Here is a 24,149-nt window from a genome sequence, read left to right on the forward strand (position 1 = left end):
TCCCCAGAACTTAACACACTGTTTATAAATAGTAAGTGCTTTAGAAATATTTTGATGAATTAAACTGAAATGAATAGCAAGTAGCTTAATAAATGAGAGTTAAATTTTTAACAAACAAACCCTTTCCTTGACAGCATCTGGACTCAAAAACAAGACATTTCCTTATCAATTTAATGGCTGGAAGTTTAGCTTTTGGGTACCTTCCAGGAACTTATATTCATTCTGTATATCTTGAGAACGAAGCTGAGATAAGAAGACTCTAAAGGTCCTATAACATTAAGATCCAAGTCAAACAGCTACTCCTCCATGAAAGAGATCCATGGAATTTATCTAGGCACTAGGCTAAGTAGCCCTTTTTTCAGAAGGCAATTAACATTTCCGGCCTTCGAACTATTTGCATTCACAGGCATTTATCACCATATAGTTAAGTCATAAAGGATAAATCAAAATGTTTCTGGTAACTGCAGAAATAGCAATGTAACTAAGGCTTAGTAACGAAGGTAATTTTCCACAAGCAAAAATAAGGAACTTTTTCTTGGCTTTGTGCCTTAACAGAAGAAAGAGTAGGTGTGCGTGTGCGTGTGTGCGTGTGTGCGTGTGTGTGTGTGTGTGTTGGAGCATACCAGTTTCCAGGCTATCTCTGTGGGTCCAAAGTCGGGAGACAGTGCTGTTCCAGTGTTTGAGACATGATGCATATTATGTATTTGAAGGAGAATATTAGGGACGTAGCTAGGGTATTCAGAAAAAAGCTTTATGTAGAAGGGATGGCATCTGAAGTGTACTTTGAAGAAAGAAGTATATACCAGACATGGGGGACCATTTGTACAAAGACACGGAGGTGGGACATGGAATTTTATCTATTCAGTAATAGCTATTGGGTTAATTATTTATTTTTTTAAACTAACACACACACAAAATCCCAAGCACCAGAATTCAAAAGGACATTGCATATGAAACCATAAATCTCCATTTCATACTGCTTGCATTTTAAAAAGAAGCACATAATGAATCCCACTCATTACTTTCAAAACCATCCTACTTGTCTGTAATTTCTTCTGAATTCCCTTTTGTCCTCTTCTGTGTATTTAAAACACGTTTCAATGGCCCTCTTTTAAAAATACTGTTAATCCCTCCCTTACCCCCACTCCCCACTTTAAAACCAAGAGAAAGAAAAACCCTCCCAGCATTATAAGCATAGTCATAACAAAATTAATCCACATAGTGACCATTTCCAAAAAGGTATATTTCTTTGTGGACCTTGAGTGTATCATCTGTCTGTCAGGAAATGAGTGTCACATTTCACCATTGGTCCTCTGGTGATATGGTTGTTCATTGCATTGATCACAAATCTTAACTTTTTCAGAGTTGTTTACAGTGCTCTTTTCTTTGTATAAGTTGTTCTCCTGGTTCTACTCATTTCATTCTGTATCAATGAAGAAGGCTACTACCAAGATTCTCTGAAAATGTTGCTAGCATTATTTCTTATAGAACAATAATATTCACATACCACAGTTTGTTTAGTTTCTCCTCAACTGATGTGCAAACTTCTTAGATTCCTCTTTTCTTTCCTCTCCTCTACTGCCTCTCTTCTCTTTCCCCCCTCCTTTCTCCTGTTATTCTTCCCTTTCCTCTCTTTACCCTTCTCTCCTTTTCTCCTCTCCTTACCCCTTCTTTTCTCTCCCCTCCCTTCCTTCCTCTTAATCTCCACCCCACCCCATCCCAAATTATTTCCCTGCTGAGTTTGATGTTTTCTATGCTCAGATCTGGGCTATGTGTTCAAACCTCCATTGTAAAAATCCAGAAGACTAAAAATCATCTAATGCCTTGTCTTTACACCCCTTTGACAATATTTATATATTCTCTCACACTCAAATACACCCCCTTTAATCTCTCCTCTCTCTTCCTTTAAAACCCTCAGAATTGAAACAATCCATCCCCTCCTTTCGTTTTTCTTATTCAATTCACTCAATAACCTTTGAAGTCATCAAGATTCTGAAGAGACTCATATTTCTTTTCCCCTTCTATTAGAATTTTAGTATTATGATATACAGCCACTTCCAATTACTCAAATATATTGACCTTTCTATATTTCTCTTGATTTTTGTATTTGCATTTTAAACTTCCTTTATGACTCTGAATGTTTCATTAGAGATGCTTGAAAGTCATCTGTTCCAAAAAAGGGTCATTTTTTTTTTACCCCTGTAGAATTATACTCAGCTTTGCAGAGTTAAAATTTCTTGATTATCAGCTTCTATTTTATTTATTTTTTTTGCCTTTTGGCATAGTTTTTGCCAAGATCTTCTCTAATTTGTTGTAGAGGGTACTAGGTATTGTGGAATTGAGACTATGAATCCTTAGTTCCTGAACTCCTATTTGGATCTTGCAGTATTTTTTCATTGATAGTTTTGACTATGACATTCCTGAGAATTCTCCTTCTTGGCTTCCTTTCAGGAGGCGACACAGATTTTTTTTTTGTTTCCTTTTCTTTTTACTTTGCCCTTTGGTTGTACTAGATCTGAGTAATTTTCCTTTATGCTTTCTTGAAATATAGTATCAAGGGCACTTAAAAATAATTGTTTTCAGGGAATTATTCTCAAATTTTCTCTCCTTGCCTTATTTCTGAAGCAATGTGCCCAATGTCGAAAAGGAGTTAGTAGTGGACCCAGAACCATAACCCAGGTCTCCTGACTTTTTGCCTGATAATTTTGTCTGCTGGACTAAATGCATTTAATGCCTACTCGTTTATAGTATTTTATGGGAAGAGAGAAAAAGAAGGAGGAGGAAGAGGAAAAGGAGAAGAAAGAGGAAAGGGAAAGAGAGAGGGATACAAAGAGAAGGAAAGAAAAGGAGACTAAAAGGGAGAGAAAGAAGAGGGAGAGGGAGGAGAGGAAAATGGAGGAAAGGAAAGAGAGAGTAGAGAGGGAGAAGGGGAAGGAAAAAAGGGAGAAGGAATAGTAGGGGGGAAAGCAATTCATTAAAATTAATCAACACAACTGAATTTGACAATGCTTCTTTCATACTTATAGCCCTCCACTTTGGTGAGGCGGGAAATAAGCTAAATTTTCTCATTTTTTCCCAGAAGCTGTCTTGGCCATAAAATATACAACATTTAGTTTTAGGTTTTTGTCCTTTCTTCTTACTTTTCAACAAGCATTTCTTAAGCATTTACTATAAAAATTATGCCAAGGACCAAGGATACAAAGATTTAAAATGACAGTCTTGCCCTCAAAGCAATGTATACAAATATATTGCGATGCTATAAGCTAAACTATGATAAAATATATGACACCACCGTGAGAAACTCCAAGAGGGAAGAATCACTTCATGGAATAAGTGCTAGGTTTACATTTTCCTTATCTATCAAATGCTAACTAGATTTCTTTTCTTTCAGTCTTTGACTATGGTTCTATTATAGCCTATCCAGAGATAAGAAAGGCTTCATGGAAGAGGCGGCACTGGACTAGACCTAGAAGAAAATGAAGATGGTTTTGAAATTATTAATACTCAAAAGGCAAAGCAAACTTGAGAAAGACTTTATCCTTAAAAAATGTTAGCCAACACATTTCACATTTGAATTTGGCAAGACAGGAGAATATGTGTTATCCCAGTCTCATATTTGGAGGTGAAGTTTCAGTCCTGGGTAAGGTGTCCTTCCAGATGAACTTTTGTTACATATGTAGCTTTGGTCAGCAAGGTGCATAGAAGAGAAGGAGCGGTCGATGATGGTTCCTGTCATTTCATTGTATAATAGAGAGCTACTGTCTCTTCAACCCTGGGAGGTAGGTGCTCTTATTATCTATTCATTTTATAGATGAGGAAACTAAGGTAGACAGAAGTTAAGTGACTTGCTCAAGATCATATAGCTGGTGTTTAAGGCTAGATTTGAACTCAGTTCTTCATGACTCCAAGCCTAGCACTATCTAGGTATTCCTATCATATATGATATATAAAAAGGAGCCCAAAAAGGTTTTGGTGCTAATGCTGAGGCATAGTGTCTAGCAGACTGGGTAGTAAGGGGGAGGCCTGGACCCTGGCATGAAGGTAAAATTCACCCTTATCAGAGTCAAAGGACTGTATGCATATTATTTAAATAAAACCTGTGATACCTACCCTTCTCAGCTTGACTATAATTTCTCCTTTTCTCAACATACAACCTTTGCTGTAGGTAAGGCCACTACATGTCCCCTTCATACAATACTCTTACTCTTGTCTCTCTGCTTTTGTCCAGGCTCTGTAAAGAATTTCCTTCCTCTTTACTTACTCAAATTCTCCCCATTGTTTATAATCCAGCTTAGGGCCCATCTTCTCAGTGAACTCCTATCTGACTTATTCCATCTATCATAATCTGTTTTTTCTCTGAACTATTATATCCATAGGAAGCACCATATAGTACTTTACTATATTGTCTAATTGTTTCATGCATGTTCAAACTATTTCCTCAGTTGAGTTTTTGGGGGGCAGGTACCATATCTTTTTATATTTCCCACTGTGGTGCTTAGAACTTGTCTGGATATCAATGGTGGTCAGTAAATATTGATTAATAATACATCCAAAGAATTTCTTGTTGGCTACAGGAGGGGGATGGGAGGAGGGAAGGGAAAGAACATGAATTATGCAGCCATGGAGAAATATTCTAAATTAATTAGATAAATAAACTTAATTTTAAAAATAATAAATCCAAAGACTTAGACATGGAAGGGTCCTTGTTGTTCAGACATTTAGTCATTTCTGATTTTTTGTGATCCTAAATGGGGTTTTCTGGACAAAGATACTAGAATGGTTTTCCATTTCCTTCTCCGGCAGATGAGACAAACAGATTTTAAGTGACTTGCCCAGGGTTACACAGCTAGTAAGTGTCTGAGGCTGGGTTCGGACTTAGGTGTTACTGACTCCTGGCCTGGTGCTCTGTTTACTGAGCCATCCAGGTACCTTAGAGAATGCCTTATAGGCTCAAAAAATCATAAGTTGAGAGCTGAAATGAACCTGAGAAGCCATCTAGTCCAGTTTGCTCATTTTAAAGATGAGGAAAAGAGGTTAAGTGATTTGATCAGAGTCATATAGATAGTAAATGGGCAAGCTGAGCTTTGAAGCCAAGACTTCTGATTCAGATACTAACATGATTTCCCCTTCATATAAGATTTATTTCAAAAGACTTGTAATTTAATTAGTACAGAGAGGAAGCATGGAATATCGAATAAACAATTGGCCTCAGAGTTAAAAACTCCCAACATCATGGAAGGTTCAAATCTGACCTTTGATATAGTGATGGGCAAACCACAGCCCGCAGGCCCCTGAAATGTTCTATCCAGCCACAGGACATTATTACTAATCTGATGAATACAATGAATAGGACACAAAACAATGAAACTTGGAAAGAGTTGCCTTAGAAATAGACTGACAGATGAGCATTTCCTTTCCTTTGGCCCCCTCTTTAAAAAGTTTGCCCATCACTGATATACTATCTGTGTAACTGTGGGCAAAGCACAGGAAGGTCTCTAAAATTATAAACTGCTGAGTAGGTATAAATCTGCCTTGGTAGAAGGAATTTCCTCATTGGGACTTTCTTCTATCAATGGAATCACAAATCTGATCCTGCCTCCCCTTTTATAGACACAAATCACAGACCCTCATTATATAGATCACAACCCTGTAAGCTTCAGCAGACAGTCTTCATGAGGTGCTGTGAACAAAAAATAATCATCCTTACATGGTAGCCATCCTTCGAGTTGATTTTCAGAATTTAAGCAGTCTTCTTCTTGGTTAACAGATATAGTCTGTGGTCATCTGTACTTAGAAACTTTTGTCAAGATTTTTTTTTTTTGTATTGTTTTGAAAATCCTAGGCTATTTCCACAAAGAGATATTGGAATAGAGGTTTTAGTGGAGAGTATATATTAATATAAACTGAAAAAAAACCTGAAAATAAAAACTGAAAATAAAAGAAGCAGAAGAAAAGAACAGGAAGGGGTAGCACAGTGTATAGAGTACCAGGCTTGGAATGGGGAAGATCTGGGTTCAAATTTGTCATCAGTCATTTCTTAGCTATGTGAGCCTGGGCAAGTCACTTCACTCAAAATTCCTAGCCCTTGCCCCTCTTCTGTCTTAGAACTGATAGTAAAACAGAAAGGTAAGGTTTTTTTTTTTTTTTTTTTTTTTAAAAGAAAGGAACAGGAAGAATAGAGGAAAATCTTTCTTCTTTATCAGAGGAAAAGAAGCAGGGGTTTCCTGTAATTGTTTAACAAACAACTCTGGAAAAATGTGGCAGGTATAAATTTTTAAGCTTAATTTGAATAACATTTTCTCCATTAATTTCTTAAGTCTAAACAATCAATAAAAGAGTAAATCAAGCTCTATTTGAAACATCTGCCATTTTCCAATGTATAAATGATCACACTGAAAATTTAACAATTTGCTCTCAATAACAAGAGCAGATTCTAGCAAATAACTGAAAAAGAAGTGAAGTATTACCAAAAAATGGACTTTTGAAAAAAGCGGTAAGATGAAGTTTTTGAATTTTCAAAAAAAATATTTAGATTAAAAATTATTTTTAAATTTAAAAAATTTTTGATTTAATTTAATTTTTATAAATTTAAATTTAATTTAATTTTTAATTTAATAATTTAATTTTAATTTTAAAAATTCATTTAGAATATTTTTCCATGGTTACATTTTTCCTACCCCTCTTCCATCCTGCCTCTCAGAGCTGACAAGGAATTCCACTGGATTACACATGTATCATTGTTCAAAGCCTGTTTCCATTTTATTCATATTTGCAATAGAGTGATCTATAAGATAGAGTTTTAAAAGTATTCATAACAAGGTTTATTTAAGTCCCTTGGGTTCCCTCAAGGAAAAAAAATTATAGAAATAGTTGTGATAACAGTAAAAATAGTTTAAGGGATAGTAATGATAGCAACTGGAAATATCTTCGCTTGGGAGCTTCAAAATCAGTATAAAAATATGTTATTATTTATTTAAGCTAGTGTTATTTACTTAGCTGTGCTCAAGCAAGGATAAGTAGACACTGGCTATTTAGTATCTAGTCTGGGAAATCCATAAATGCTCCTGGACCCAGACTTCATGGGGATTTTGTGCATTTTTCTCATAAAAATAACTTGCCTATTTCTGTAGACTGATGCAAGCTCTACTTGCAACTCTATCAGGTTCCTTGGCTTTATCAAGTAACAGCCAAAAGGAGGAAGCTAGTACTCCAGTCTATAATAATTCTTGCAGTTATAAGGACAGAAGAAAGTGCAACTTAATACACAATCAGAAACAGAATTTTTAATCACTGTGAGTCAATCAGGACGCCTCATTTGGAGCCTAAAACATTGTGCTTTCCATAAGACAACTGTGTTGAACTGGAAGAACAGATAGATTGTTCCACTGACACCAAAGTACTATATTTGGTGGGCAAAGGGGAGGGAGCTAATGGAGTCTTTGAGCAAGAGAATGACATGATCCTTGCACTACTTTAGGAAAATTAAGTAAGGATAGTTGACAGGTTAGATAAGAGAGGTGTGCCACTGGTGTCAGGGCAAGCCATTCTAAACTCTCTTTCAGTAGTTCAAGTATAGTAACTTTAATTAAAGGGAAGGCAAGATAGTCATGGGGGTGGGAAGAACCCCCAAACTCACAATCCTCTTAACTGTTTTTCTTGAACACTTAGACATCTGAAGAGAAATAGTAATATACAGTAATAACAAAATTTTAAGAATGTATTTACTCATTCATTCAATAAATAGTTATTGATCGTGTACCATAGGGAATAGGACAATTCCTGTGATATAACCCCTGGCCTCAAAGAGCTTACAATTAAGTAGGATAGATGGTATGTATACAAAACTATATAGTACAGATTTGATGAAAATATAAGTCATAAAAATAGTATGGTGGAATTCAGAGTAGTAAGAGATCATTTCATGCTGGGGGATCAGAAAAAGATTTATGGAAGAGATGATATTTAAACTGGGCTTTGAAAGATGGATAGAATTTCAGTAGGTGGAGATTGGCAGGGACAAAGATAGACATTCCAGAAGGAGAAAACAACTTGAGAAAAGGCCTGGAGGCAGAAGGGTACAAGGTATGTTTGGAGAATGTTGAGACCAGTTTAGCTGGTGCTGTAGGGTTTAAATAGGGGAATAGGCAGCAAAAAGACTAGCAAGATAAATTGAGAGTCAATAATTGGGGACTTTAACCTTAGGCTAAAAATGTAGACCTTATTTGATGGTCAAAAGGGAGCTAACTTTGGAAATTTTTGAGGAGGGAAAAGATAAGTTCCTTGTATTACTTTAGGAAAATTAAGCAAGTTCAATTAGAGGAATGAGCCACTGGTGACAGAGCAAACCATTTAGGAGTCTATTTCAATAGTCTAAGTATAATAACTTAAATTAAGGAGGTAGTAAACGGCATGGGAAAGGAAATGACTAATGTAAGAGAGACCAATTCAATTAAGTTGAATCCAGCAAGCATTTATTAAGCATCTATCATTTGCTAGGCACTGTACTAGGCACTGGGGATACAAAGACTAAATCAAACAAAGAGTCACTGACTCCAAGGAATAATTAACTGCTCCCACCCCTTCCCTCCTCCAGTCAGGATTACTGAAGAGAGAATGGACTGTTTTCAATCTTTCCTAGCCAGAACAGTCATGCAGGAATAATAACACCACAGACTGATCTATCCCCCTGTGTTTTCCCTTACTTGGGTTGCTAACAGAATTTGAATGAGATAGAAGCTAATAGTCCTATTATTTCTGATAAGGCCATATCATTTGTCCTGACACTTAAGATCCCCTAGGCCTTGCCATCTCCTCACTGAGGAACCCATTGGATTTCTGGGTCTTTCCATCTGTCCTGCAGCTCAACTCTCTTTTACTTGTTGGCTCCCCCCATTAGATGAGAGCAAGGATTGTCTGGCTTTCTCTATTTGTATTTCAGCTCTTACCATCAGTGTTGTCCAAAGTATGTTTTTTTTTAATTTCTGTATAAATTTGATTTCTTTTTTAATTATACTGTTTGTTTTTGCATGGTATGAATTTTGGCCTTTGGTTGGACTACCCTAGACATTAAAGGGTTACATTGGAGGAATTTTTAGTTTTGTTTCTTACCTGCCAGTCAACTTCTAAAGTTTCCCCTTGCTATAAAAGGAAATTCAAAGTATGAATTAGATTAGTGCAATGGAGAGAGCTGGCTTTTACATTGGGAGATAGTAAGACCTCTGAGATATACTACATATACTTGTGTGAATCTAGGAAGGTAATTTAACCTCTGTGTCCTAAGCAGCATTCTAAGTATCTCTACAATAAACACTATATGTTGCAGAGATCTGTATTGGTAGGGGGAGTTTCCTCCATAAGAGTTCCCTATATCAATGAAAAAAATCAGAGATATAGACTTCTTTATTTTCCCCTTCTTTCCCAACTCCCATCTAACAAAGTTCATAATTCTAGGCTTCCTAATCCAGTTAGCACTTGGTGGCTTTGACTGTGTGTGTGTGTGTGTGTGTGTGTGTGTGTGTGTGTGTGTGTGTGTGTGTGTGTGTTAGGAAGAGAAGAGTATATTATAGTCAGTTCTGCTGTAAAGATTGCTTTGAAATCATGAATTTATTCCACCTCAATTGATACATTAGGCAACAATTTGAACATAACAAAAATTTCAAAAATTTTGTATTTGTTTAGACATGATTCCATCCCTGAGAAATGGAGAGAATGCAGAAAACTACATCACCTTTCTATAAGTGTCAAGTTGCAACTCATGTGAAGCCCACTTTCACAAGGAAATTTTAGGGTTTTTTCCAAATGAGTGTCAGATTTATTGTCTATCTTCTAGTACAGGAGCTGTAAGCAGAGTAGGACTTACCCACATATTCCCTGGTATCAGTGGAACTTGGCCCATGTGGCCTGGAGTTGTGGCCAGCCTGGACTCAGGGGAACAAGAAGGAGGCTGAAGAATTGTCTAAGGCCAGAATGCTGCCACAATTGATCATAGTACTTATATATTTCTTAACCATTTAAGATATAAAACTATGTTACAGTTTTCATTAGGTTGCTATTTTTTTAATGCCACTGACAAAGTTTTTAATGTTTTGCCTCTAACCCCATTTTCTTCATAAGCCCTATTGTTTTTATTGCTTATGTATAGCTTCATGATTTTTAGGAACTCACATTTTATCTTATAGGATAACTGATTGTAATACTCTTCCCCCACTCTACTTTACAAATCTATCAAGTGCTAACAATTGGATTCTGAAGACTGGAATGAGTCATTCTAAGAAATGATTTAAGGAAGGAGAACATTCCAGGCACGGGGAGATAGCAGTGGGAGAGGTATGTTGGAGTTTATGGAGCAGTAGGCTCATTTGATTGGAAAGTAGAATGTGTGAAGGCAAGTAGTAAGGAATTAAATCTGTAAAGACTATGAACAAAGAATTGATAGAACTTTTCATTTGATTGGATAAAAGGCTGGAAAGAAACTAATTGCCAAAGACAACTCATTTGACAAAATGTAGAGCCCTAAAATATAAAGTAGGATCAATTTGGAGAAAAATTTTAGGTTTTTTGTTCAATGTTGCTTCTTTAATTTGATTTAATAAATTATTACTTTACAAACATCTGTCCAAAAGACTTTTGAAGACTTTCTTATACCATTAAGAAAAAAAAAAAAGCTGAATAGCTCTAAGCCATTTCTAATGAAAGCAGCTGACCCTTCATATAAAAAGGGTTTTTTTGTAAGTCAGAAACATAGATTGTTTATCTTTGGAAGTGAGTGTATGGTTAAATAAATATATTGCTGAGATGAATGACTTCATGCAATACTCATGTAGATATTCCATTTGTAGCAAAATATTTGTCATAGATCACCTGCCTGTTAATGTCTTCTTTCTTTAAATAACAAATAAAAATACAAAATGGTAAACATATAACAAGGATTCTACTTAGATTTAGTAAACTAATTTCTTAGTCTCATTGAAGACTTTTAGTTCAAATATTTTATGGGATAAAAAGCAATTCTCAAATGAAATAAGGATTGATTGGGGATGTTGAAAAGATGTATTTCTTTTTCTTTTATAGAGGCTGGATCTCCCTATCTTTTTCAGTCTAGAAATGGAATATCCACTCATGATCTGACCCCATTGCTGATCTTCATGGAATCTTTGGCCTTCTCTATTTCTGACTGGGGCTGGTTTTTTCTTTCTTTTTTTTTCTTCATATAAAACTTTATTTTTATTATCATGTAAAACACACTTTCATATTGGTCTTTGCTGTAAGCACACTCAACTATAAACAAATCCTCAAAATAAAATTATAAATACACTGGTTTGAAAGATACTATGTTTTGATCCATATCCATTCAACTCCAACAGTTCTTTCTCTGGAGGTGGATAGCATTCCCCATCATAAATCTTTCAGGATTGTCCCAGATTATTGCATTGCTGAGAGTAGTCAAGTTTTCACAGTTGATCATCATATAATATTGCTGTTACTGTGTACAATGTTCTCCAGGTTCTGCTTATTTCCTTTCTGCATCAGTTCCTGCAGATCTCTCCAGCTTTTTTCTGAAATAATTTTGTTTATCATTTTTTTTTATCACACAATAGTATTCCATCATCAACATGTAGCATAATTTGGTCAATCATTCCACAGTTAATAGATATCCCTTCAATTTCCAAATTCTTGCCACTACAAAAAGAGCTGCTACAAATATTTTTTTAGAAGTAGATCTTTCCCCTTTCTTTATTATTATTTCTTTAGGATACAGACCCAGTGGTGGTATTATAAGATCAAAGGCTATGTACAATTTTATAGTTCTTTTGTTATAGTTCCAAATTGCCCTCTAGAATGTTTGGGTCAATTCACAATACCAGTAATACATTAGTGTCCCAATTTTGCCACATCTCCTCCAACATTTATCTCTTTCTTTTATTGTCATATTAGCTAATCTTATAAATATGAGGTGACACCTCAGAGTTGTTTTCATTTGTATTTCTCTAATCAGGAGTGATTTAGAACATTTTTTCATATGATTATTGATGGTTTCAATTTCTTCATCTGAAAGTTGTTTTTTTAAGATCCTTTGACTATTTGTCAATTATAGAATGGCTTGTATTCTTATAAATTTGACTTAGTTCTCTATAAATTTGTGCAATTAGACCTTTACCAGAGAAATTTGTCATAAAAATTTCCCCCAATTTGTTGTTCCCCTTCTAATCTTGGTTATTTTAGTTTTGTTTATACAAAAGCCTTTTAATTTAATATAATCAAAATTATTTATTTTATATATTACAATGCTCTCTGTCTCATTTCGTCATAAGTTCTTCCCTTCTCCAAAGATCTGTGAGGTAAATTATTCTACATTCTTCTAATTTAGTTATGGTATCACTCTTTATATCTAAATCATATATCCATTTTGACTTTATCTCCTGATATAGGGTGACTTGCCCTTTTTAGACAATCTAATGGTCCCTTGCTCCTCAGGGTAACTGTATTGGTGCCTAAATACAGATACTGAATTAGTTTTCAGTCATTCTTTAGTTCAGAATTCGAGAGTTCAAAGATAAACCAGCCTTAGCTTCTCCAGTTGCAGAGATGATGGAAATGTTCTACAACTCCTAACTCTTCCTTTTTGAGAGAAAAAAAAATTATACCATACTTTTTGGGGACATTGATAAACTGGATATATATATATATACTGGCTAAACTTTGGACTATTTTTATATTGTTGCCATCATCCATCATTTCCCCCTTGTCTCCTATTCCTTCTTTTCTTTAAAAAAAAAAAAAAAAAAAAAAAAGGAAACCTTGACCAACTTTCTCTTTGGTTAGAAAGCAACAAAAGAGATCTCAGTACTGTTTTCCCAAGGATACAGGCATAAATTGCTAAAAAATTTGGAGTTAATTCTACATCAGATTAAAAAGATCATTCTCTTAGTCACCAAATGTCTGTTGGCAAAAGGCAGAGAGAATTGAATCTTTATACTGTGTAGGAGTGTCTTATCTAGGAGTCTGATATCTCCTCTGGGATAGGGGCAATGATTGGTGAATATGGGAGATTTGAGGTCTCAGCTGATATAGAGAATACATATCTATATTGTACATGGTGGATACTCTTATGAAATTTTCAGCTGCACACAAGTAGAAGCAGATAAAGTAGGTAATGGGTTGAATATTAGAGAAGTCTGAAAAGTTATAAGGATCCAGGTAGGTGGGGAAGTGGAATCAGGAAGACTCGATTTCACTATGACCTAAGACATGGGGAAGCCCTCTAACCCTGGGGAAGTCACTTAACCTTGTTTGCCTCAGTTTTCACTTTTGTAAAATGAGCTGGAGAAGGAAATGGCAAACTATGCCAGTATCTTTGCAGAGAGAAAATCCCAAAGGGGTTATTAGGAGTTACAGGACTGAAAGGACTGAACCACAACAAGGAGGAGGAGCTATAAGACAAAGAGGCAAGGTATTAATTCTAGGGTAGAGAATAGGGTAGAGCTGAATTGGTGAGAGAGGCAGGCTGCTGTAATGGAATGAATGGTGGAGTCAAGACTTAGTTTCAACTGGTTTTACAATTACTGAGTGATCTTGGACAGATTATTTCTTTGACTGTCACTTTCCTCAGCTGCAAGAAGAAGGGGATACTGAACTAAATAACTTAAAAATCTATGCTCCTATAAATTATAACTGTCTCCAATCTTCACTTTAGTACAATGAAATGTTTCTTTTGTATTTGATAGTTTGAATGCTTATGACCTTCCCTCAACTATTCTTTCCATACTTGATCGACAGATACTTTTTCTTCAACTTATCAGTAACATTTGCCACTTTTCTGTAATGATGACTTTCCTTCCAGTCCCCCGTGGCCCCCTTGCCATTTCTTTGCAATTGTTTTCATTTTTCATCTCCCGGTTACTTATCAATATTTGCACAGTTGAAGGTGTTATGCAATAAAGCAATAGAAATGCACAATAAAATAAAGATCCTTGGGAAGAGATCTTGTGGGAGTCTCAGGATCATTTATAGGTTATCCCCTTCACTGATTGTCTTTTATTTTTATCTGTCCAAATAACTCCCTTAATAAAGGAGGGAAACCCCATCTTCTACCGGAAGCCTCCTCTAACCCCTTTTAATTCCAGTGCTTTCTTTCTTCAGATTATTTCCTATTTTTTCCTATAGGTAGCTTGCTTTGCACACGTTTTGCATAGTCTCCTCCATTAGATCATAAGCTCTTAGAAGGCAGGGACGTTTTATCTCTTTTTGTATCCCCAGAGCTTTAATGAGTTAAATTTAATCAAAGACAACTTTCTATGGGAAAGTTTCCGTGGGTGGTCCTAGCCATAGTAGGAAACTTTGGCCCAACAGGCCAAAGGATTAAGGAATCTGGTTTAGCCCGGAGGCCAAGCTTCCGGGGTCCCACTGGTCCCTCCAGAGCACTACAACCAAGTCGCTCCACAGCCCTTCCCCACTTTCCAAACTCTACCTAGGAACCTTTAGTTTAGTGTCCCAACAAACTTTCTTAGAAGGGGATAGGGGCGGAGAAGAAATTTAAAGGGGAAGTCCCACCCCTTTCGCAAATCCCTATTAGTCCGGGTCGGGTAACCTCCCTCTTCAGGACTGACAGCGGATTGGTTGGAAGGTGGGGCGGGAGCCCCTGAGGCGGGTCCCCTCAGCCGGGTCCAACCCGGTCGCCCCTCCCCCCTCCCCAGGTGGCAGGTGGGGCGGGGAAGGAGTGTCTCCAGCGCGCAGCAGACTGCAATCCTTGGCGCCCTCGCTCCAGCCTGGACCAAGCGCCGGACACCATGAAGAGCCTCAAGTCCCGCTTGAAGAAGCAAGAGGCGTCTGCTCTGTTCCCTGCCAGCGGGGCAACCGGTCCGGTAAGTGCAGCCTGCACTAGCCAACGTTCCCGCTTCGGGGGTCTCCGACTTTGCCTCTGCTTCACCCCATCCCCCGGGCCATACCCCTCCCCCAAGCCGCCGCCTTTGGGCCATCCTGGTCGCTCTTCCGGGGACCCTCCTGAGACTAGAGTAGGGCCCCGGGGTACAGACAGGACGAAAGCCCGGGACCGGATGGGGCTAGTGAGATTCTGGGAGAAGGTCCATCTGGGACTGGGATACAAGGAAGGGTCACCCACCTCCGGCCTTTTCCCTCGCGCCGTCCCTCACTAAAGCCATTCAAGAGTCTGGGAGGACGAGATCCAGAGGGACCCGTGCCATAGAAGAGGGAGCTGCCGAGCTCGGGGGTGCGACGTTGTGCTGATTCCTTGTGAGGTTTGCAAAATTGGGGTTTGGCTTTCCAGCTTTGCCAAAGGCAGTGTGGAGTACTGAGATTAGAAGCGGAAGCCGGAATAGTGCTCGGAGGTTAGGGGGAAGATATCGTGAGCTTTTGTCGGCTCCTAGAAAGTTTATGCTATGGCAAAATCAGAGATACTTCCCTGTACTGTGTAGATAATCTAGACACTCAACGCAGAGGCTCAAAGGGAACTCCTGGGACTTGATAAATTTGACAATTAAGGTAATGGAAATGTGATCTAAACTCCAGGATGAAAAAAAATGCTATTTTACAAGTCTTGATCAACCAGAAATCTGTAAAAGATGTAATCTCGAAACGTGGTTCATTTATTTCCCTAGAATGCTCAAAACGATCTTTCTGCTCTTCCTGAATAATAAATCACCTACCCAAACTTCTAGGGATTATTCAAGTAGCCAAATATCTTCTGTTATGGTAAGTGCTGGGCTTGGAATTAGAAATATCTCCCTTCAAAATCTTGCCTCAGATACTTACTGACCCATTTATTTTCTCCTCTGTAAAATGAGGATAAGAATAACATCCACTTTAAAAGGATCAAATGAGAAATTTTATGTAAAAATGATTTGTAAACCTTAAAGTGCTATTTCCTCTTCGTGTTATATTTCTATCTGGCTCAATATTTTTTTCTCTAGGATTAATTGGCTTGCCAAAAAAAAAAGTGTGAGGTGTGAGGAGTAGGGCTTGTACCCCAGATTTTTAAAAGGTGGTAAATATACTGATTATGAATAGTATGACTATTTGAATAGATATGCAGCTTATGTTAAGGCCTTCACATTCTGACTCCAGCTTGCCTTTCCAGACATATTCCCACCCTTTCAGTTCTTTAAAGTTCAACTAAACTGCCTTGCCCATCTCCCCCCATCTGTGTTCCATATCTAGAATGAACTCCTTTCCACCTCTGCCTTAGTTTAAGTACAATCTCTTACTTTTTCTTGCTCTCCTTATATTAGGACCCCCCCCCCCCCTTATTTTTACCTTATACTTATTTTGTATTAATTAATATGGACATATTGTTTCCCACAACAGAATAGAAATACTTTTAGGGCTCGGATTTTTTATAGTTGCCTTTGTGTTCCCAGAACCCAGCACAGTACCTAGAACTGAATTGATACCTAATAAATATTTGTTTAATGATTAAAAAAGAATTTTGTGAAAGCCATCTTTGACTTGGGTTCAAGTCACGCCTGGGCAAAACACGATTTCTACCAGGTAAATCTAAGTCTATAAATTACTGAACAGTTGCCTATTTGCATTGGTAAAGGGAGTTCTCTCACTAGGAACTCTTTCTTCACAATGAAATCACAGGTTTAAAACAAAAAAGAAAGAAAGGAAAAAATTATAAAACTAGTGAGAGAAACAATATTCTTTCTTCCTTCCTTAGCCTCTTTTATCTCCTTTCCCTCTCTCCCTCTTTCCCTTATTCTTTCCCTGGCACTGATTGGTTTAGTAATTTACCCAGGGTCACACAGCCAGAATACCTTTGAACTGAGATTTAAATTAGTCTTCCTGAATGGAAGTTTATTTATGTTATTGTTCACAAGAACTGAGAAAATGTTACTAGTATCAGAGAAAGTCACAATGTTATTCTTCTATAAACATCTTCACTGGATTCCAGGTTACATAGCCCAGAGAGAGTTCATCACAACAAGTTTACACAATATGATAAAATACTCTGTTTAATTTAATATAATCCTTTCCAAAGCCCACAAGATATTTGGGATTAAAAAAAAAAGTATCAGTGTACTGTTTTGCATTTTATTAACTTGCCAGCTCAGGGACAACTTTCTGAACTTTTAAAACTTACTGTACTTTTAAGTCTCTCAAAATGAAGGAATAAAGGTTAAGAGAAATTCCAGCAATGCATTAAAAATGCATGTCTCTATGCTAAAAGTATAAAATTCCAAAGCTTTCAAATTATATGGGAATGATGATTAATTATATAAATGTTTATTTTGATTTTAGAAAATTCACAAAAAGTAGACATAGTTCTCTTTTGCTTTTTCTGTTTAATTTGAAATCTTGAATTATTGACACATGGTTAATTCATTATAATTACAATGAATTTTGTTCTCCTGGTTTTGCTCATTTCATTCTGTATCAGTCCATCGAACCCTTCCTGGGTTCCTCTGAAACCATCTCTGTTTTCATTTCTCAAAGCAGTATGATAAAAATTAGCTTTAACTTTTATAGTTCATTGACTTGAGAAGTTTTCAAAGATTACATCTCAACCCTTGCTACTCTTTTGCCTTGTAACCAATCAATTCTAAGACAGAAGGAAAGGGTTTGAAAAAAAAAGGATTATATCTCACAAAACCTTTTTAAATTTGGGAATAGAATCATTGCATTTAAGCTGATTAATAAAAGTATTTTAGCAGATTGAATTTTGCATACATTTCACAGGATACTTTTGCTTGCAATCTTTTTCGTGTTTCCCTTGTGGTTATGAGGTTTTAAGTTTAATATTGATATATTCCATCATTCCATCTATGCTTAATTAAGAAAGTAGTGGACATCTTTAAAGAAGTATCATCTTATTAGTTTGGATATAGTCTTTGTGGACATGTATGTTATACTTTTAGGCAGAAAAGTTTATGATAAATAACCAGCAAGTTTTCAGATGTTTAATGACTATACATTGATAAAAGAGAGATAATTATAATTTGAAAGTATGTTATTATAATTCCTTTTTTAAAAATTAAGAAAATTATGAACTTGACAAATCAATTGATTATTCATAAGCAACTGTACCAGACATTATACTGGAGAAATTGAATACAAAGACAAAAGTGAAACAGTTCAAATTCTAACAATGTGAGTAGATGGCTTTTTGAAGGCCTTTTAATGAATCTACTTATGTAACTATAAATTCATTTGAAAAATGAAATGATTTATTTAAAACTTAATATTTAACACCACTAAAATAGGCTGATTTAGTAATTTATTTTTATATTAATTTACATGAATAAAATATAACTTCAGTCACTTATTCCAAGTCTTCATCAAAATTTTTTTCTTTCTTAGAATCAGTACTGAGTATCTATTCCAATGCCAAAGAGTGCTAAGAGCTAGGCGACTGGGGATAAGTGACTTGCACTGGATTACACAGCTAGGAAATGTCTGAAGCAATATTTGAACACAAGAAAATGAGTCTTCTTGACTCTAGGCCTGGCTTTTTATCTACTGTGCCATCTAGCTGTATCTTTATACATATAAACACAATAAATACAATGTAATTTTTTGGAGCAAAGCACTAGTAGTTTGGGAGAAACATGAAGGTTTATGAACTGAGTAAAATTTGCAATTCCAATATTTGTTTAAATCCATTCTCCATCAAGCTGTGTAAATTTTTCATAATAAAATACTTCAAGCTTAATTCAGTTTTGTAAAACTTATCAGATTGGTTGCAGGCAGATGAATGTTTTGACTCTAGCAGCTCTTGAAAAGTTGTTGAGAGGTTGTGATCTGTGTTACTGGGGAAAGTTCTCACACTACCAAAATCTCCGGTTATTGAAGTTTTGAAGTAAATTTAACAGTAATCCAGTTTCTTGCTTTAGGTGATCCTTTGGTCTATTCCTTTTATTCTGAAAGCTGACATTGCACATGTGTGATGGTATGTAAAGTTATAATTTGATTTCTTTTAGTGATCAAACACTGCTTCATAAACCATTTGTTAATATATCATATACAATCTTGCTAATATTTTGAGACCCTGAAAAATTACTGATATCTGCCTCATTCCAAATAAGAAATCAGAGCTGCTTATTGTGGCATTCTTAGTTACTTTGGGAAAAAATAATTGTAATACTTAGGAAAGATTTTTTAATAATTTAGAGCATAAGGAGGTATGGACACACACATATACCAACATATGCACATTTCATCTTATTTTTGTTTTAGTTTTGAGAATGTAGAATGTGTTTCCTCCACAGACAGGTAATTTGTGTACACTTGAAAAGTTGATTTTATAATAACCATGACTTTTATGTAATGTCTTAAATAATTAAAACCACAAATTGTTTCATTTAGTTTCAAATTTTGAAATTTAATGAAGTACTGTTTACTGGCACTAATTAAAGATGTAAAACTTAAATCAAAACTGCATGTTAATTGAAGTTTTAGTCTGCAGTATTTCCCTAGGATAATCTTTCATTGTAGATCCTGTGTTCCTTGACAAAAGTGCAAAAAGTAGAAGCTTTCTTTCTTCCTCTAAATTCTCAAAATTTTTAACTGCAACATCATCATGGCCCAGCGTGTTTGTTTTGAGTTAAGAGTATTTTATTGTGAATTTATTTGGCAGTTGTGTTCTGGATTGTTGTACTAAAGATGAACCTAAGTAATAAGTAAAGATCTAAACTATTCTTTTTAATAGGAGTAGGGTAATTGAGGATTGCATATTATTGATATCATATATTTTAATGATTATTTTTTAAAATCAGGATTTCAAAATTTAAATGCTATTTGAATACTCTTTTTTTCCAACTGGTATAAATTCAAATGAAGCAGAGTAGAAGAATGGAAATGTGGTTACATTAGTTAGGCAAGTATCATGATGAAGAAGGGATTAGGTTATTTTATTATTTTATATTATTATTTGCAGTGTTTATTTCTATGATTCTAAGAATGAAAAGCTATAGTCAACATTTATGGTTTTTAAAAACTGCAGCATTTCAACTCACAAAGTTTGCCTTTGGAGCTTGAGATGAGTAATTTTGTTCAATTTGTTTATTGATTCCTGTCAAAGATTTAGTCTGAAGTTAATGAAGGGAGAATAATTTCTATAGGAGGCAAAGTTTTTATTTATTTGGCAAAGATTATTGTGACTTTTTCAGGGTTCCATTATGATTATATTTTATTCATTTTTATTGACTTACTTTATAATGTTGTTGTAGTATTTAATGAAAAGAGAGTGTGCCTGAGCAGATAGAAGAGTTGGGAAGATTAACATTCAAAGACTCAACTTTACTGGCAAAAGAACTTTGTGCCCCAACAACTCTCTATAAGTAACTGAATGAACATATATTAAATGACTCCTATGTAGTAGACACTATACTAGGTGTATGAGATAGAAATACAAAAGTGAGGCAGTTCCTTTGAGCCTTGTAAAGGTCAAAAGAGCTTTTTTTTTTTCATCTGTAGAGAGAGAGATATAGCATGTTCAAAGATTTAAGGCAGAATATATACAAAATAAATACAGTACAAAATATCAGGGAGGACACTAGCATCAGAGACAAGCAAGCAAGACCTCTTAAAGGAGGTTGCATTTTTAATTGAATCTTGAAGGGAACTGGAGGAATATGGGAAGAAACTGGAGGAAACTCAGGTTGTAGAACAGTTGGAAGGAGTTTTTCTCATCAGAAGGAAGTTCTCTACATTAATGCAGTCATAGATCTGGACCTCTCATCTTTGTCCCCACCAAGTCTTATGTTTAGTTTTAGGCAGGGAGTTAGATTTAAGTACCACAACCTTTGGACTTTTCATCAGTTTTTTATGTCTTTATGTTAACTTTTACTGCTTTGCTACAGGTTATAATTTCCTGGCACTTAGATTGGTAATCTTTATTGTTATATTTTGTAACTATCATCTGTATTAGGTTGGCCTGATAGGTGAGAGGTTAAATGGATACTTGTAGCATGTGTGAATCCGTATTTAAAATGAAAAGCTAAAATGAACTTTTAAAAAATGTGTGCAAAGCAAGAACATGCTGTATATAATTAGATTACACATCTAGAGATCACAAAGAATTTACAACTCTTTTATATGGGTTATGAATAGTTTTCATACCAAATGTAGAGACAGCAGCGTTGAGACTGAATTGGTTTTAAAGGGCAAGGAAGGTTAATTATCCTAGTCTGGGAATAGGATCTCCTGTTACTGAATATTTTAAAATTTGAATAATCTTATTTTCAGTGGGTATAAGCCCAGATGATACAGTGGAAAAATGGAAATGCAGTTACATTAGTCAAGCAAGCATAATGATGAAGAATGGATTGGGTTATATTATAGATTCATAAGTCTTAAATGAGAAAACATCTGACCATTTCCTTTCTTTTAAGCAACGAAATGTCAAAAGCCATTTTTAAAAGGACTTTTCAGAGATACAGAACTTTTTTGGGTTGTATATTCCTGATGTTCAAAATTAATCCTTAGGTCCATCTAAGTGGACTTGTCATGAGATATAGATTGGAATCTAAAAAAAAAAAAAAAAAAGGCAAACAAGTTTAAGTGACTTGCCTAGGGTCACTTAATTAGGAAAGTCATATTTGAACCCAGGCCCTCCTGACTTCAGGCCTGGCTCTCTATCCACTGTGCTACCTACCTGTGCTTATTGATGTCATTTTAATAATAATGAAGTAAAAAAACTGAAATATGGTATGTAGTTTAAGAAGTAAAAAGCATTGGGCTAAATGTGAGTCATTAGAAAATATTTTGTTAAATTTGACTCAAAGAAGTAACTTCTAAATTGCTTTGTGTGTGTTTTTAAAAAGAGTGAATACCAGCTACATGGAGCTTTGGTAGCATTTTCAATCTTAAAGTACCATATTTTTTTGTTCTGGAAAGAGATGGACAGAAGGGATAAAGATGGCAATGGTTGACCAATATCTGCATGTTTTAATTAGAAATTTTCATTAATTATGTATTTAAATTTCCTGTTCAGTCCTTAGACAACTTTGTTGTACTTTATTATGTAAATCATCCAAGTAAGATGGCATGAATTTGATATGGGAAACAGTGAATGACATAATTGAAAAAGAAAAGGAACAGATTTCTTGTGTAAACATTTAGATGAGGTACAAAGAATTAAATTAATAAGTTAGTTATGTATATGTCAATGTCTGTGCACTATATGCCTGATTAATTTTATTTTTGTCAAAAGTTATGATACGAAAGTTTTAAGTAAAATTGAATACCTTAAAATTCATCAGTAACAGATTAGTAGTCATGTTTTTGGAGGACTGATTTCAATGTAAAGAGAATTCTCTTCTATAGACTTCCACCAGCAATGCAGATTGCTATTTCCACTATGAATTGTAGTTTTAGAAAATTGTCTAGGGTATTGAAAGGTTAGGTGTTTTGCCTACGTTCCCATAGCTGATACATATCAGAAGTAGGTCTTCCTTATTCTCTCCATCTCTACTAAGACTTGCCACTTTCAAATATGTATCTCAGATGGACTAAAAGAGTAATGTGATAAAGGTAAGTAAAAAAATCTACCTTAAGAGACAGGAGGTCCTGGGTTCAAATGTGGCCTCAGACATTTCCTAACTATGAGATCCTGAGCAAGTTCCATAATCCCAGTTGCCCAGCCCTTACTGCTCTTCTGATTTGGAACTGATACATAGTATTGATTCTAAAATATAAGTAAGGGTTTAAAAAAACAAGACTACTTTAGTTCTTTGGCTACATGAAAGGCATGGCTTCTGTGAAAGAGGGAGGGATACTTTTCCTTGGTCAGATAATATTTAGAGTATTATATTCATTTCTGGACAATTCCTTTTATTTTCTGGTCTAGATTTTTTAAAAAAATTAAGTCTAATTAATTAGTTAATTAATTAGGAATATTTTTCCATGGTTCCATGATTCATGTTCTTTCCCTCCCCTTCCCATAGCCAACACGCTATTCCACTGGGTTTTTCATGTGTCATTGATCAAGACCTATTTTCATATAATTAATATTTGCAATAGAGTGATCATTTAGAGTCTACATCCCCAATCTTATTCCCATTGAGCCATGTGATCAAGCAGTAGTTTTTCTTCTGGATTTCTCTTTTCACAGTTCTTTCTCTGGATGTGGGTAGTGTTCTTTCTCATAAGTCCCTCAGAATTGTCCTAGATCATTGCAATGTTGGACAGTTCATGTTAGAAAAACCATTGGTAAGTTGAAGAATGTCTAATGGAAGACAATAGGATGGTGAAAGTCACCTTTGACATGTGATCTTTTGAAATGAGGAAATAAGGTTCTATTTAGCACCAGAGGGCAGAACTAGGAACACTGTAAAGATACAGATTAAGGATATATCTGTAAACTCTTCCTAACAATTAGAGCTTCCAGAAGGGGAGTGGGCTGTCTTAATAGGTTGGAGTCCCTCATCACTGGAAATGTTCTACCAAAGGCTGAATGACTACTTCTTAGGTGTACTGTAGTGTGGATGCTTTTTCAAATTTTGTTTGGTCTAGATGTGTCACATTTCTGCATGCAAACCAAATAAAATTAAAATATAATTGAGAAATATTTAACAAAATAAATAAAAATACAATAAAATAATGTTAATATATGGTTCTCTAAGACAATATGTGGCTTTAGGGATACTTATGTATGGTTGAGTGTCCCCATTTTTATTTGAGTTTGACACCAATGGTCTAGATGGAATTCACTGATTCTATGATTTTGTCAATGTAGTTATTCTTTCCAATCCATCAGGCATTTATTAGGTGCTAAATAATAAAGTGTTGGTAATATTACAGTTTTAATATTTTATTATACCAGGTTCTATTCTAAAAGTAAATACAAAGACAAAGCAAAAACAACCCCTATCATAAGGAACTTACATTCAAATGAGGGAAACAACATGTATGTAAATAAATATATGCAAGAATCATGCAGAATAGATGGAAAGTAATCTCAAACTGGAAGGAACTAGCAGCTGGGAGGCAAAGGCAAAGCCTCTGGTAAAAGGTGATATATGAGCTAAGTCTTGAAGAAAGCCAAAGATTCAAAGACTCCGGTAAAGATGGAGAATATTCTAGAAATGCAGTACAGCCATAAAGGAAGAAATGGGAGGTGGAATGTAATAATGTGTGGGAGACAGCAAGTAAACTAGTATGGCTAGACTGTAGATTGAATGGGGAGAACTAAT

The 24,149-nt window shown here is 35.5% G+C and overlaps 1 protein-coding gene across 1 annotated transcript in view; it reads left to right on the forward strand.

The window, feature by feature from the left end:
- Positions 1 to 14,771: 14,771 nt before the first annotated feature.
- UACA (uveal autoantigen with coiled-coil domains and ankyrin repeats) overlaps positions 14,772 to 24,149 on the forward strand; it is a 102,755-nt gene continuing 93,377 nt past the window's right edge. Inside the window, exon 1 of the mRNA XM_044665312.1 lies at positions 14,772 to 14,861. Within this exon, the coding sequence (XP_044521247.1) occupies positions 14,787 to 14,861 (75 nt within the window). The 5' untranslated portion in view covers positions 14,772 to 14,786. The remainder of the gene's footprint in view (positions 14,862 to 24,149) is intronic.

Source organism: Gracilinanus agilis, chromosome 2 (genome assembly GCF_016433145.1).
Source record: "Gracilinanus agilis isolate LMUSP501 chromosome 2, AgileGrace, whole genome shotgun sequence".
In the NCBI taxonomy this organism is placed as follows: Eukaryota; Metazoa; Chordata; class Mammalia; order Didelphimorphia; family Didelphidae; genus Gracilinanus; species Gracilinanus agilis.